Genomic DNA, 13,448 nt, shown 5'->3' with positions numbered 1-13,448 from the left:
ATGACATAAAAAGCAGCCTGAAACTACGGTACAGACCGGAACTGGAACCGGCGGAAATTTACCGACAAATTACCAACCTGCGAGGAGATACGGTAAGCGATCTTGCTATCGATATACTAAATTTAAAATATAAGGCTGAGGAAATTATATTGTATTATGAGAATGATATGAATGTAGACCTAAATAGCGCTGAATCCCTATTGGTAAATGTTGTCAAAGAAATGACACAGGGTGTATTGTTAGAGAAAATTTATAGTCTAAAAAGTGTAAATGAAATTGTAAAAATCATGAGAGAGAGACGTTTCGAAGATAGTTGTATCAGACCAGAATTCCGGAAAACTGACGTGTCTAGCTATAATAACCATTTCAATAATAAAAAGTACAAAAATAAATTTCGAAAAAATTGGAGTCAAAATAATTCTCAGGATAATCCAAAGTATCAAGGAAATCCCAGCCAAGACATCCGACAAAACGACCAAAACACTGATAACAGACAATACAACAACAGAGAGGAATACAATGTTAGTAATTCTAACTCACAAAATACGAACGAAACCCGTAATCACAACCCTTCCAGAAAATTTAAAGCCAATTATAGACAGGGTAATTCACGTCAATATTCGAATACTCGAAAGCATCAGCAAGTAGAGCCCATGGAGGTGGATAATATCCAAAACACCTCATTGCGAAAGCCCTCTAGTAACTCACGGCAACCTTCCGAACTTGATAGTAACTCGAACAAAGGAGGCCAATTTTTTATCAATTAGCCTCGGATGAGTTACCCTTAATCAAGATTACAATAGACCAATCAAAATTTATAGCTTTGGTAGATACAGGGTCATCCTTTAGTTTAATAAACGAGAAACTAAAGCAATTTCAGAAAATAAAAATCAAACCAATACAATTCCGCACAATTACTAAAATAGATGTAATTAATTTCGAGGTGCATACACCTTCACCAATCGAAATCAATGCCCCACCAGGATTTAAAGTTCGCTGGAAGGTTAGGGATTTAGGAGAAAGGAAATATGATTTTATTATAGGGATGGATATACTTAACCAGTTGGAAACGATAATAAACTTAGAAAATAAAACTGTTACCCTTAATGGTCAAGTAATCCAAATGGTAAATAAACCTTATCCGGTGAAAGAGATATGTTTCCTTGAAGCTACAAGTCCTGGTTACCTTAGTAGACTGAAATTAAACCATTTAAACCAAGAAGAAAAGCGAGAAATCTTAAAATTAATCAAACAATTTGGGGAGATATTCTTTAAAGAAGGTGACAAACTCACCAGCACACCAACTATAATGCATGACATAAAAACAACGACAGACCAGCAGATAAATGCTAAACTGTATCGCTATCCGCCCAAGCACGAGGAAGAAGTGCGACGCCAATTAACGGAAATGGAGTCACAGGGCATTATAACAAAGAGCCGTTCAAAATACTCAAGCCCTCTGATTGTCGTCCCTAAGAAGACGGACAACTCAGGAAAACCTAAATATCGTATAGTAATCGATTATAGAAGGTTAAATGAGGTAACGGTGGACGACAAGTTCCCGTTGCCTAATATCGACTCAATTTTGGACAAACTAGGGAGGGCGCAATATTTCTCCACGATAGACCTAGCGAAAGGCTATCATCAAATTTTAATAAAACCAGAAGATCGGCATAAAACGGCATTCGTTACTCCTCACGGATTATATGAGTTCGTTAGGATGCCGTTCGGCCTAAAAAATGCGCCCGCCACCTTTCAGAGGCTTATGAACGACATTTTACGAAATTTTATAAATAAAACCTGTGTTGTGTACCTAGACGATGTGCTTATATTTAGCACAACGTTACAGGAACACATTAAAAATTTAACAGACATATTTAAGGTTCTAAAGGAGCACAAATTGAAAGTCCAAGTCGACAAATGTGCTTTCATGCAGCACGAAACAACCTTTTTAGGGCACATAGTTACAAAGCATGGTTTTAAACCTAATCCCGCGAAGATTGAGGTCATTAGAAACGTACAACTACCAAAAACGACGAAACAAATTAAGAGCTTTCTGGGTCTTACAGGATTTTATCGAAAGTTCATTCGGGACTACGCCAAAGTAGCACAACCAATGATAAAATACCTTAAAAAAGAGGCTAAAATCAATACCAAAGATCCAAACTATGTAGAGGCTTTTGAAAAACTTAAAAGCCTGATTTGTTCTCCACCTATTCTCCAGTTTCCGAATTTTGATAAGCAATTCCATTTAACAACAGACGCCTCTAATCATGCGATTGGTGCCGTACTATCACAGGAAGGTGTGTTTCGCGTCAAGAACGTTAAATAAGCATGAAAGAAACTATTCGGCCACAGACAAGGAGTTCTTGGCCATTATGTGGGCAGTGAACTACTTCAGGCCTTACCTTTACGGTAACAAATTTATATTATTTACGGATCACCAACCAATAAAATTCTTACACGCAAAGTATAAAGGAAAAGAATTATCCCCACAGCACCAACGGTGGCTCCTGAGACTAGGGGAATACCAATTTAGCATACAATATTTAAAGGGAAAAGAAAATCATGTCGCTGATTTTCTGAGCAGGCTTAAACAAACAGATGCAGATGAGGAAACATCAAGCAAATTATTAAGCCGTACAAACTCATATTCGGAGTTACCAGAGCTGTTTAACATGGAAGACGAAGATGACGTCACTATGGCAACAGTCCACTCTGCAGACGAAGAGTTACTTGACCACATCCCTATCAAAGAGGAGATAGTCAACAAGTACAAGACTCAAATAATCCTTACTAATGATAAAACTAGAGAAATGGCGGCAATTCATAACAAACGGATAATATATATTGCAGAATATGACTTCGATAATCTATCTGACATCTTCAAACGCTACATTAAAAAGGGTACCACTGGAATTTTCTCTGAAATATCGGATCGAAAATACAATTTAGTCCAAGAAAAACTTAGGGAAATGTACTCAAACGATAATCAAATAAAATTTGTTAGATGCGCATTTAGAGCAGAGGATATGCGAAGCGAAGTAGAGGCCGTCAGGCAAATTTCCCTATATCACGTTAAAGAGAGTCTGCACTCTGGCATCTAGGAGACGTTCAATGCGATAAAAAATAAAATCTATTATCCTAAATTATTAGAGCTAATAAATATCGTAATCAACCAGTGTGAAGTGTGTCAAGAAATAAAATACGATCGCCGACCAATAAAACCCAAATTTCTATATAGTGAAACCCCAAAAGATCTAAACGAAATTATACACATAGACATATATACCATCATGAAACATAACTTTTTAACAGTAATAGACAAATTCTCAAAATTTGGAACAGTTTACTACCTGTAAGATAAAAATCATATGACGATTATAGAAAAATTAGAGGAACATTTTACAAAATTTGGAAACCCTAAAAAGTTAGTCGCTGGAAACGAGTGTAATGGAATCTTGATAAAAGATTTCCTACAGAAGGAGGATGTCGAAATGCATCTAACTAAACCGAATAGTCATACAGGACTTGCAGATATAGAAAGGTTCCACGAGACTTTAGTAGAAAAATTCAGGATTATCTATAACCAGAAGAATGGATTGTCCCCGCGGCGAATTATCCAACAAGCGGTAAGGAACTATAATGAGCGGTTTCATTCGTCAATTAAATGTACACCTACGGCAGTACAGCGACATAAAATTGATTTTGAAACGGTATTCACAAATTTAAAGGAATCAAAGAACAAATGGTTAGAAAAATGTAACAAAAACCGGGAAGACTATGCCGAAAATAGAAGTACGGGATTTATAAAAAACTACAAGGCTACGCGGCAAAAACATCTGCCGAAATTCAGAAAATCAAAACTGGACAATGTACACCCAGTTAAGATAAAAAAGAAACCGAAATTTTGCAATGAAGACGCTCCAGAAAAAGAATGGATTTTAACCACTGAAGAAGAAAAAATAATTGAAAAAGCAATAAATGGTGACGCTCAAGACGAGGTTTTGGCATCAAAATTTAAAATAGACATAACACGGGAAGACATAAGAACGTTGATGGAAGGAGAATGGCTCAACGACAATATAATTAATTTCTATCTGAAACTTTTAGAAGATCGAAGTAAACAGGAAGACAACTTAAATCTGCCAAAAATATACTCCATGAACACATTTTTCATCTTACGTTTATTGGAAGCAGGATACCAAGCGGTCCGTAGATGGACACGCAAAGTAGATATATTCTCTCACGATATTATATTAGTCCCTGTGCACGTTAACAATAACCATTGGTGCATCACAATCATCGATTTGAGGCACAAAACCATAAAATACTATGATTCACTAGGTAACACTAACCAAGTAGTTCTGAAAGCCTTGAAAGAATATTTAGAACAAGAATCATTAGATAAACATAGTAAAATACTGGATATGTCGGAATATACAATAGAGAATGTTGCTGATGCACCACGTCAAAGTAATAGTAGCGACTGTGGAGTTTTCAGCTGCATGATTGCAGAATATGCCAGTCAAGATCGTAAAATCACGTTTACACAGGAGGACATGCCCTATTTCAGAAAGAAAATGATAATTGAAATCATTCAAGGCAAATTATTTTTTTGATTCTACAGGTTTTCATGAGGATATTGTTCCTAATACTCATCCTTTTCACCCCAGTAAGAGGGGCACTGAACATATTCGAGTTATCGGAGCAACGAGGTTTTGCCGAAATCCAATTAAATAAAGTCGATATAGCTAATGAAACATCCTTAATTATACATGTCGTAAATACAACAGAAATTTTAGATCTTATAAATAGCTTTTCTCAAAATATAAAACATTTGGACGTAGAACACCAAAAACCACTGTTTATAGAACTTGACCATCTAAGAAATAAAATTAATACGTTAGTTCCCCAAGTAAATAGAAGAAAAAGAGGGTTAGCTAATATAGTAGGCAGTGTACAAAAGTGGTTGTTCGGGACTATGGACGAACAAGACAGACGGGATATTGAAGAACACTTCCAGACTACTGACATAAACAACCATAATACAATTAACGCAATAAACCAACAAATAACAATAAACAATGTATTCAATGAAACCATTCACCAGCTAAAAAATACAATAGAATCGGATCGAAAAATAATTTTATCTCGATTTAATAGTTTGTCGAACTTTACAATCACAAACAACATATACTATGATCAACTTTTTAAAGTTCAAATATTGAAGAGTAGAATAGAACACATTCAAGATAACGTTATTTCGGCTAGATACGGCATCCTACAACCGAATATTCTGACAGATGAGGAAATTAAAAAATTTAATATCGATGTACACAAGTTACAATATATAAAGTTGGGAGTAACGAAATCTGTGAATAACCTTTTAATTTTTGCATTAAAGATTCCTACCAATTTTGTAACGGTACAACTCAAAAGAATTGTCGCTTTGCCGAATGAAAACCAAAAAGAAATTGACTTCCCATCTGAAACAATCTTTACATATAAAACCATTGTATATAGATACGAAAGTTTGAAAACTTTAAACGAATTAGATGTAAGCAAACATTGCATATATAGTCAAAGTTGTGAATTAATACGAAATAATAATACAGAGATTGTAGAAATTGATGAAGAAACCCTTTTGATTAAAAATGGATATAATTTGAACTTACATCAAAATTGTGATGAAAGAAGCTTAGTAATTAAGCAGAATGCATTAATTCATTTTAGTAATTGCTCAATTAAGATTCGGGATCACTACTTTTCAAATACAAAACAAATATTTAATGAAAGATTTTACTATCCATCAAACGAAAATTTTACAAACTTTAACGACAAAATCACCCTGGATGAACTCATTGTAAAACATACAAATAATATCCAACAAATTAAAGAACTATATTTTCATAAAAAAATTTCATATATGTTTAATATAAGTTTTATAGTGATCCTGATAATTTTAGCATACGGAATTTTTACCTACCTGAGGAAAGAAAAACAGTGTAAAATAGTTTTAGATAATAGAATTCAGGAGAATTCTAATCCAAAGGGGGGAGAAGTCACATATCAGTCTAGGTATAATGAAATACTAGCAAATGCAATGCAACACCTTGCACATGCAGCTGAGTAAGCAGCTTGCAATTTGACCCTTTATAAAAATTCCACAATATGGCAAAAATGCAGACGACAGGTCAGCACTTTATTTTGAATAAATTAGCGACTGATATGTGGTTTCTCGCAGTCCGTTCTCGATACCATTAGCTGTAATGCTGTCCGTGGAGTTTTGAAATCGTTTTTATTAATAAATTGTGTAAAGTACAAAGTGTTTGTTTTCTTAATTGTGGATTATCACAAGTGAAATTTGGACAACTTCTTTTTTTTTCGCGAGTCGTAAGGCCACAACGAAACTTGCTCTGTTCGATAATTTCAATGATTGTTTTCATAAAAATGGCGTCCTAGTGTTTGTTGATCGCCAGGGCTTTCGAAAATGCGGCGCATTGAAAAGTATTTCCGGGAAAGTCACTGGCCTCCTGATTGCGAGCTCCTATCCTTTTATTGACCTTTGATCTTCTTACAATTTTTTGATAGTTACTGTGTATGTATACAGTGCCTTATAACATTGCAAGTGACTCTTTCCGCTATTGTCCATCTTGGAACTTTAAATCGATATCAATTTGAGTACGGCCTCCTCCTGTAGGCTGATATTTACGTACGGCACAAGTACGGTCTATGTAGGGTATTTATCGCGCATTGCCCACATCCATTGCTCCGTTCAAAAGCGGGGTTAGCTCTTCTTGATCGGTTGCACCATTTGGTTCCGTTAAGGGTCTCATCTGGATGGAGTCGCGAGGCTCCCAAATTACCATCCAGCGTATCAATCCATCGTTGTCTCAGCCATTTTTTAGTCGTTTCCCATTGAGTCCTATGTTTAGACTAATCAGATTTTTGCAAGTAAGTTTTCGTCAGCGTGCTATACCATCGAAGATGCATCTTTCGCAATTTACCTACGATCGGTGCAACCTCTCATCGATTGCCTCTTCTACGGTCGCCAGGAGCCGTTCACTGTCTTTTACAGTCGGTCAACCCTCAGAACCATAGAGGACAACAGGGTGGACGACACTGAAGTAGATTTTGGATTTGAATCAAGCCTGATTTAAGTTATATGCATATATGGGCTGTGAAGGACATAGGATGAAATTTAAGCACCTTCAAAGTATTCTCTGCTCGGCGTTAGAGGCGACTAAAAGGGATAGAAATTTGTGGGCTAGCAGGCTACAAATTTTGAAGCTTTATTGCTTCCGAAAAGTCAACAATGCCTAGGTACTGACCAAACGTTGTGAGCCGTTGCCTATCGAAAAACGATTAAGGTTGATCTTTGCAATGTGCGCACACTTCTCCACGACGGTAGCGAAGGTCCTTAGAATGTTCATTTTTTCCGACTAGAGAGAGAATTCTAATTATTTAAGTTGGGCATTCTGGGTCGAAGGGAAGTGAAATGGCGGGACTCTGGGGAGTACTGTTGAATTCTGGAAAGTAAGTTAAGTGGATGCCAAGCCGGTGTTGGGTTGCTTCTGACGGTTACCGCAAGGTGCGTTCTCTCGACGTGGAACCCGGTTTCTATCGTGATGAAAGAGAGCATCCTTTCTACGAGCAATTATAGGCAGTTCACGGCAGATTTTGTGTTTGTAATAGGTGATCAGAATGCCAAGGCGGGCTCTGACAACACCTTGCTCAGATATGTGATGGGGAAACACGTAGCCAATGATGTCCGACCCACAAGACCTTTCCGCATTTACCACTGGACACTTCTTTTGCCTCAACTCTTGATGTCGAAGATCAGCCCAACAAAATCAATCTAAGCAGTCGATGGAAGCTGCTTACTGCCATGCCGAACGACGTTTGGTAAGGTTGGAAATAGGGAATATTTCAACCAGCTGCAGCAGCGATACAAATGGAAGGAAAGGATATATTGTACCCGGCACAATGGTCGTCATAATAGAGGACCATATAGTACCACTCAAATGGCCAATGGGGCGAATCGCACAAGTCTTTTGAGGCAAAGATGGTCTGGTCTGAGTAGCCGAAGTCAAAATCGCTTCTGGACTACTGCGGCGAGCAATACACGAGTTGGCTCCCTTACTCGTGACTGCATCAGAGCACCTTTTCGTATCAGTGAATCTGCACCTAGTACCTCCAGATAGGAAACAAGTATTATTGAGCCTTGACCTAGCACTTCCACAGTTCAAACGGCATCTGAAGATGTAACCTCAGACAAAAGGCTGTAACTCAGCAGTGAAGCGCGCGAAAGAAGAAGGAAACCCATAGGGGCATCATTATTCTTTCTCAATTTTTAAATGCTACTCATACAACTGACAACTTCAACGGAATTCACAAAAGATAAACCATTCGAATATCAATCAGGTGTCTATTTTGACAATTGGGGCCCAGCCAGTATTATTTCCACTGAATGAAATCTAGTGGTTTACTATAACAGGCCACCATACTGGGCTGAACTAGATGCTCCGGTAAATTACACACAAGCGCTGAATGAGATTTGGGCCTCTTTTCAAGAAGGAGCGTTGTGTCAGCAGATATGCGCCTAGATCGAAAATACCAGTTTAGGCATCCAAAAGACTAACCAGAGCTTGATTCCAGACAATGGGGCCCTAAGATTCAAGAGAACCCAAAGTTGCAGATGCTTTATTTGGGGTCCTTGATGCGGACTATGCAGAGTAGATGGTGCACACCAATGGAAAAATACACCAGAACGAAGTACATTTATCACAGCTGGCCAAGAATCAAACCACAATGCTTGATCCTACCATCAATATTTTGCAAAGAGACCAACTGGAAATAAGTAAACAGTTCGATCACCTCGAAACGTACCTGCATGAGGTAGCGACTCGTCTCAACAATATTTAAGTGTTCGCGACGATAATGGTGGGATGTTTGTGGAATTCTGAAGCTTTCACCGCCTCGTCATTGGTGGCACCTTGTTCGGGTACAGTGTCTGTCGTGGTGCGTCCACCAGTTCTCGCAGGGTTGGGGAGCTGCGATCCCCCAATTTCAACATCAATCGCTTGTATAATACAGCTGTCGCTTGACACTGGTAGAGCTATCTTGCTGATCGGATGGCAGGGAGGAGGGGAGGCTGTCGACCAAGTCTCGTCGAGGCGCCATAAGACCTAGCTGACTTCGGAATCGTGGAAGCCGACCGATGAAGGGAAGGGGTCGGGGGAACGGGGTCGCTGATCGTAATCTTTCGGGGGTGGAGAACTCATCTCTCTAAGAATTTGACCATTTTTCTTCTCCATGCAGCAGGTTCCATTCATGAGAGTGAGGGTGACGAAAATTGTAATCAACTGTTAGTAGAAAAAATTTTGGACTTTTGGGGTTACGTCTGCTTTGTGTGGGATACAAATATCTGAAAACGTCATCTTCACGAGTAAAATGTTGGTATAGGTAATGCTAGATAGGTTGACGAAATAGTGGCGCCCAATAAGACGATTTATCTTATCAGGCGAATGGGAGATGTAATGATTTCCGCAAATAAGGAACTGAACGGTATTTTACACAATTTTGATTGGGTTGAGGGTGTGAGCGGGCCTTAGGATGTCGATAGTGGAAATGGGAGGATGGCTAATGCAGAACTTTCACTTGGGATTTTTGCTTAACCAGAAAATTAAGGATTAGCTTCGAGATACAAATGAAGGAAGTTCGCCAGCTTGTATACAAGTTTATATTCTTGAACATAGTGAAAACCTTTTTTACATCTAGGAGCTAAGTCATCGTGGGCGTTTTCAGAACAATTTCGACAAAGATGCCAGTATACAAGATTAGAACGGTTAACCAAGTGAGTGATTCAGTTTGCGGACTGGAAAATTGGAATTGCAAAGCTTAAAGTTCAAAGATTTTGGTGAATCCTCAGAAGCTGGAGATACACTATTAGGAAGGGAACATTGTTTTTTAGGATACAGAGCAATCCAGTGACGTGGTGATACAGGAGTTTAGTGTAGCTGGCTTTTTAGGGGCGAGAAGGTGAGGAGGAGATTGTAGAGGACTTTGTATATTCTGACAAGTTTATGCAAATACACCAATTTTTCTTCTACTATATATTTGAGTTGATTCAGTCTATTGATGACCTTATATCGTTTGACAGTGATTTCTTTGATGCAAGTTGAATTTGGGATCGTTTCGACTTGAGGAATTACTATTTACGTTAGTGCCCAGCCGATAGGTATTCATGGCATTCAGATCAGTTCTTTTTATTAGCCCTCATTAGGTGGGCAGAGAAGGCGTAGAAGGATTTACATTTTAAAGATAATTAGAATGCAAGAATTATTTTGACATTCGGATCGGTATGATGTCTAAGAAGGTGGAAGTTATTTAAGGCTATTAAGACGACTATTTTGAATCTTGGTTAGGGTAGACTTTCTGGTAATGCTCGTGGTCCAAACCCAGGGTTTTCGGGAAATGTGGACTTGAATCATAATACCTGCGTGGAAGTCCAACCAGTCTTTCCCTAGTAATACAATGTGTTTTTCAGTGGGGATGATGGTAGGTGGGATGGTAGGGCCTTATTGACTATCTCTTCAGTAAAAGCAATTTTTACGAATTTTTTTTTCACTTTGCGGAGGGAATACTTGTATGCGTACCTGTAACGTTTCTTGTATGGGCATGGAATTTATATTCTGGACATGCAACGATGCGCTTTTGAGAAATATATGTTATATTGTAGCTTTGAAGTACATACCCTCCAGGTCTAGAGTCTAAAATGTCAAATATTTTCCCAAATTCTTCAGGGATAAAGCTAATTTAATTTTCTTTATCTTTCTAGTTTATTTACCCCAAGGCGTTTGGAGGGATGGTATAGATGGATCCATGAGAAAAGGAAGCCGTTGGATACATAACTATCGAGTGGCTTTGAATAAAGTTGCCTACTTCGAGAGGATGCCCAACAATACGAGATTTTAGATCTTTTACCTTATTTATATGTTTCAGTAATGGTTTTACGAGCAAAACAAATGTTCTCTTGTATTGTGTTGTATTATTTTAGATCTTAGTTAAATATTGTGATTTATTCGTTAGATTTAATTTATATATGTATTGTAGTCAGTTGCATTCCATTTTATAAGTTTAAACTTTCCAGATGTAAGTGTGTCGACCAATATAGTATTTAAAATATAGACTAGATTTTTACATTTTTTTTTTAATGCTCTTCTTTTTTCTCCTAAAAGCAGGGAAGAGTTATGCAACGGTACATCCGACATTATTAAATTTGAGCCTTCCGCTAAATGTTCCTATCATTAACTGCTCTCTACTAAATTTCAGTACCCAGCTATCCTATGGGCACTTATGGGTACCTTCTTTCGTTGTTGTTCCTGTTGTTGTTTTTTGTTTGTCCTCTGGGACCCGACAGGCTAACAGTCCAAACATATAGGCTGTTTCTTCTGAGAAGCCCATTTCCTGGGTCTAGTAAGTATTCATCTGTCTAGGTCGCATTTCTCATTGTATATTCTGGTCGACCAATAGTGGTCACTTTTCGCAAATAGGTGCCCTTCCTTGGTTCTGATGAGCAGGTTGGCACTTCAGAAGACGAAACGGCTTAGAAGTGAAGTCGATGATTACAAACCAACAACGCGCTCACAAGTCCTCTCAATGAAAATGATGGATTCTATGGTGATATAAATTCCTTTGTGAGAAGAGCATTATTACATCTCTTTTCTGTCCACCTCTTTTCTGAAAATGTAGTCAGAATGCCTGTTGTGGTGAAGGAAACAGAGAGACAAAAGCACTGTGGATAGCAATAATTCTAGCGGTCAAAACTTAGAAAGAATTTCTTGCCTAGGGTTGAAGAATAGGCCACGAGAAAAAATTATGATATCTGAGTCGCATAATATTCATTTTTAGGACCGTAAATATTGACAAAGCAGTTAACTAATTGGCAGTGCAAGGTACTCCACCGAACGGTATGAACTACATTCGGATGATGATGGCAGAGGGAAAGAGGATGTGAACAAATTTTGAGCGGTCTAACAAAATGAGGAAGAGGTGAGGAAAAGGCAAGTCACTAATGAAATACCCCATAGATTATAAAAATGGTATCAAGACGATGGAGGAACTTACATACCTTATTGCATACCAGTGACGTTTATGGAACATTGCTAAAGAGGAATGAAAGATGAAGGACCCGCTGGCATAGCCCCCAATCGGGCAAAATGGGATGTCCTCGATAAATCTGAGTTGGAACAAGTAATCGATAAAAGAAAATAAGACGGCGGAGCCAGATATGGAAATGTGGAGAAAGGGTGGGAGGGGGGGGGGGGGGTTGAGACCTCATTCCCTCCGACGTCATGTCCAAAACTTCACATGCCTTACACGTGATCCGCGTAGATTTATACCAAATTATAAATATTTAGAAAAATTCACAGAACGTTACCAAAATAATCACCTAATAAAATTGAAAATGAAATAAAAAAATAACAGCATGAAGTCGAAAAACTCGGGATCGGTGCACTTTTTCCAGGTAGGCCTCATTAGCACCTTAGGTCAAAGAAGCATCAGATGAGGATATGATCCATGGTGGATCTTCTCTCCTCAATTGCATTCCACGACCCTTGAATTTTTCAACCCATCGTGGCCGAGCGGATATTTCATTTCTAATTTTACTTTCCAATTGTTTTGTATTTTTCTTGCGGATTTGCTCAAATTGTTATTGTTTCTGTTTTGGTCTGATCCTTACGCACTGTACATGGTAAGTAGGGATCACACCAAAATTTTGTTTGTGCATGAGGCGAGAAGACTAGCACAGGAAGCGCAAATTAACAAGATACTTCAGCGAAACTGCACTTAGGTGTCTGTTTACCGATCACAAGTTTTCTACTTATGGGATAGCTCTCCAGGCTCACCATAGTCAACCCCGACGGCGACTTTGATGATTTTCAACATCGACACTTATTACAAATGGTAGAGATGGACCAATTAGGGCCGTAAAAAAAGAGAATGTGGAAAGATCAGCATATTGTGAACTACTACCGTAATGAACCCTTTTAGTAAAGTTGAAGCAAACTAAGATAATAACAGCCACGAAAAAAGAGAAAGGACAGACACGGCCAGAGATCATTGTCATTAGCAGAACAATGGGAGGTCTTTTGTGGAAACTCCTCAATAAATTTGCAGCATCGTGAAGCCATTGGGGTAAATGTCAAATCTATCTGGCGAATGTGAACTGATGGTATACTTGTCGAATCGTGTTGAGGATTGACAAGTAGAACACGCGCTGTGAGGTAGTCCAGAGTTTACTAGGGACAAAACTTCTAGTCTAGAGTTTCCTTGGGACAAAACATTTCCAAAAAACGGCTACTCTTGCAAGTAGGACTTTGACTATCTTGCAGTTGTCAGGTTGAGAGGATGGAAACTTGTCATAGCCAGCGATCCCAAGA

General features: G+C 38.4%; 1 protein-coding gene across 3 annotated transcripts in view; it reads left to right on the top strand.

The window, feature by feature from the left end:
- Positions 1 to 11,197, top strand: part of LOC119654585 (myogenesis-regulating glycosidase) — a 57,369-nt gene extending 46,172 nt beyond the window's left edge. For all 3 annotated transcript variants that reach the window (XM_038060043.1, XM_038060044.1, XM_038060045.1), the window contains one exon: positions 10,844 to 11,197. In XM_038060043.1, the coding sequence (XP_037915971.1) occupies positions 10,844 to 10,980 (137 nt within the window). In that variant the 3' untranslated portion in view covers positions 10,981 to 11,197. The remainder of the gene's footprint in view (positions 1 to 10,843) is intronic.
- The last annotated feature ends 2,251 nt before the right edge of the window (positions 11,198 to 13,448 follow it).

The sequence above is a fragment of the Hermetia illucens genome, chromosome 4, assembly GCF_905115235.1.
Source record: "Hermetia illucens chromosome 4, iHerIll2.2.curated.20191125, whole genome shotgun sequence".
NCBI lineage: Eukaryota > Metazoa > Arthropoda > Insecta > Diptera > Stratiomyidae > Hermetia > Hermetia illucens.
The sequence above is the reverse complement of the archived record's forward strand: the minus strand, read 5'-3'. Positions and strand labels throughout refer to the sequence as shown.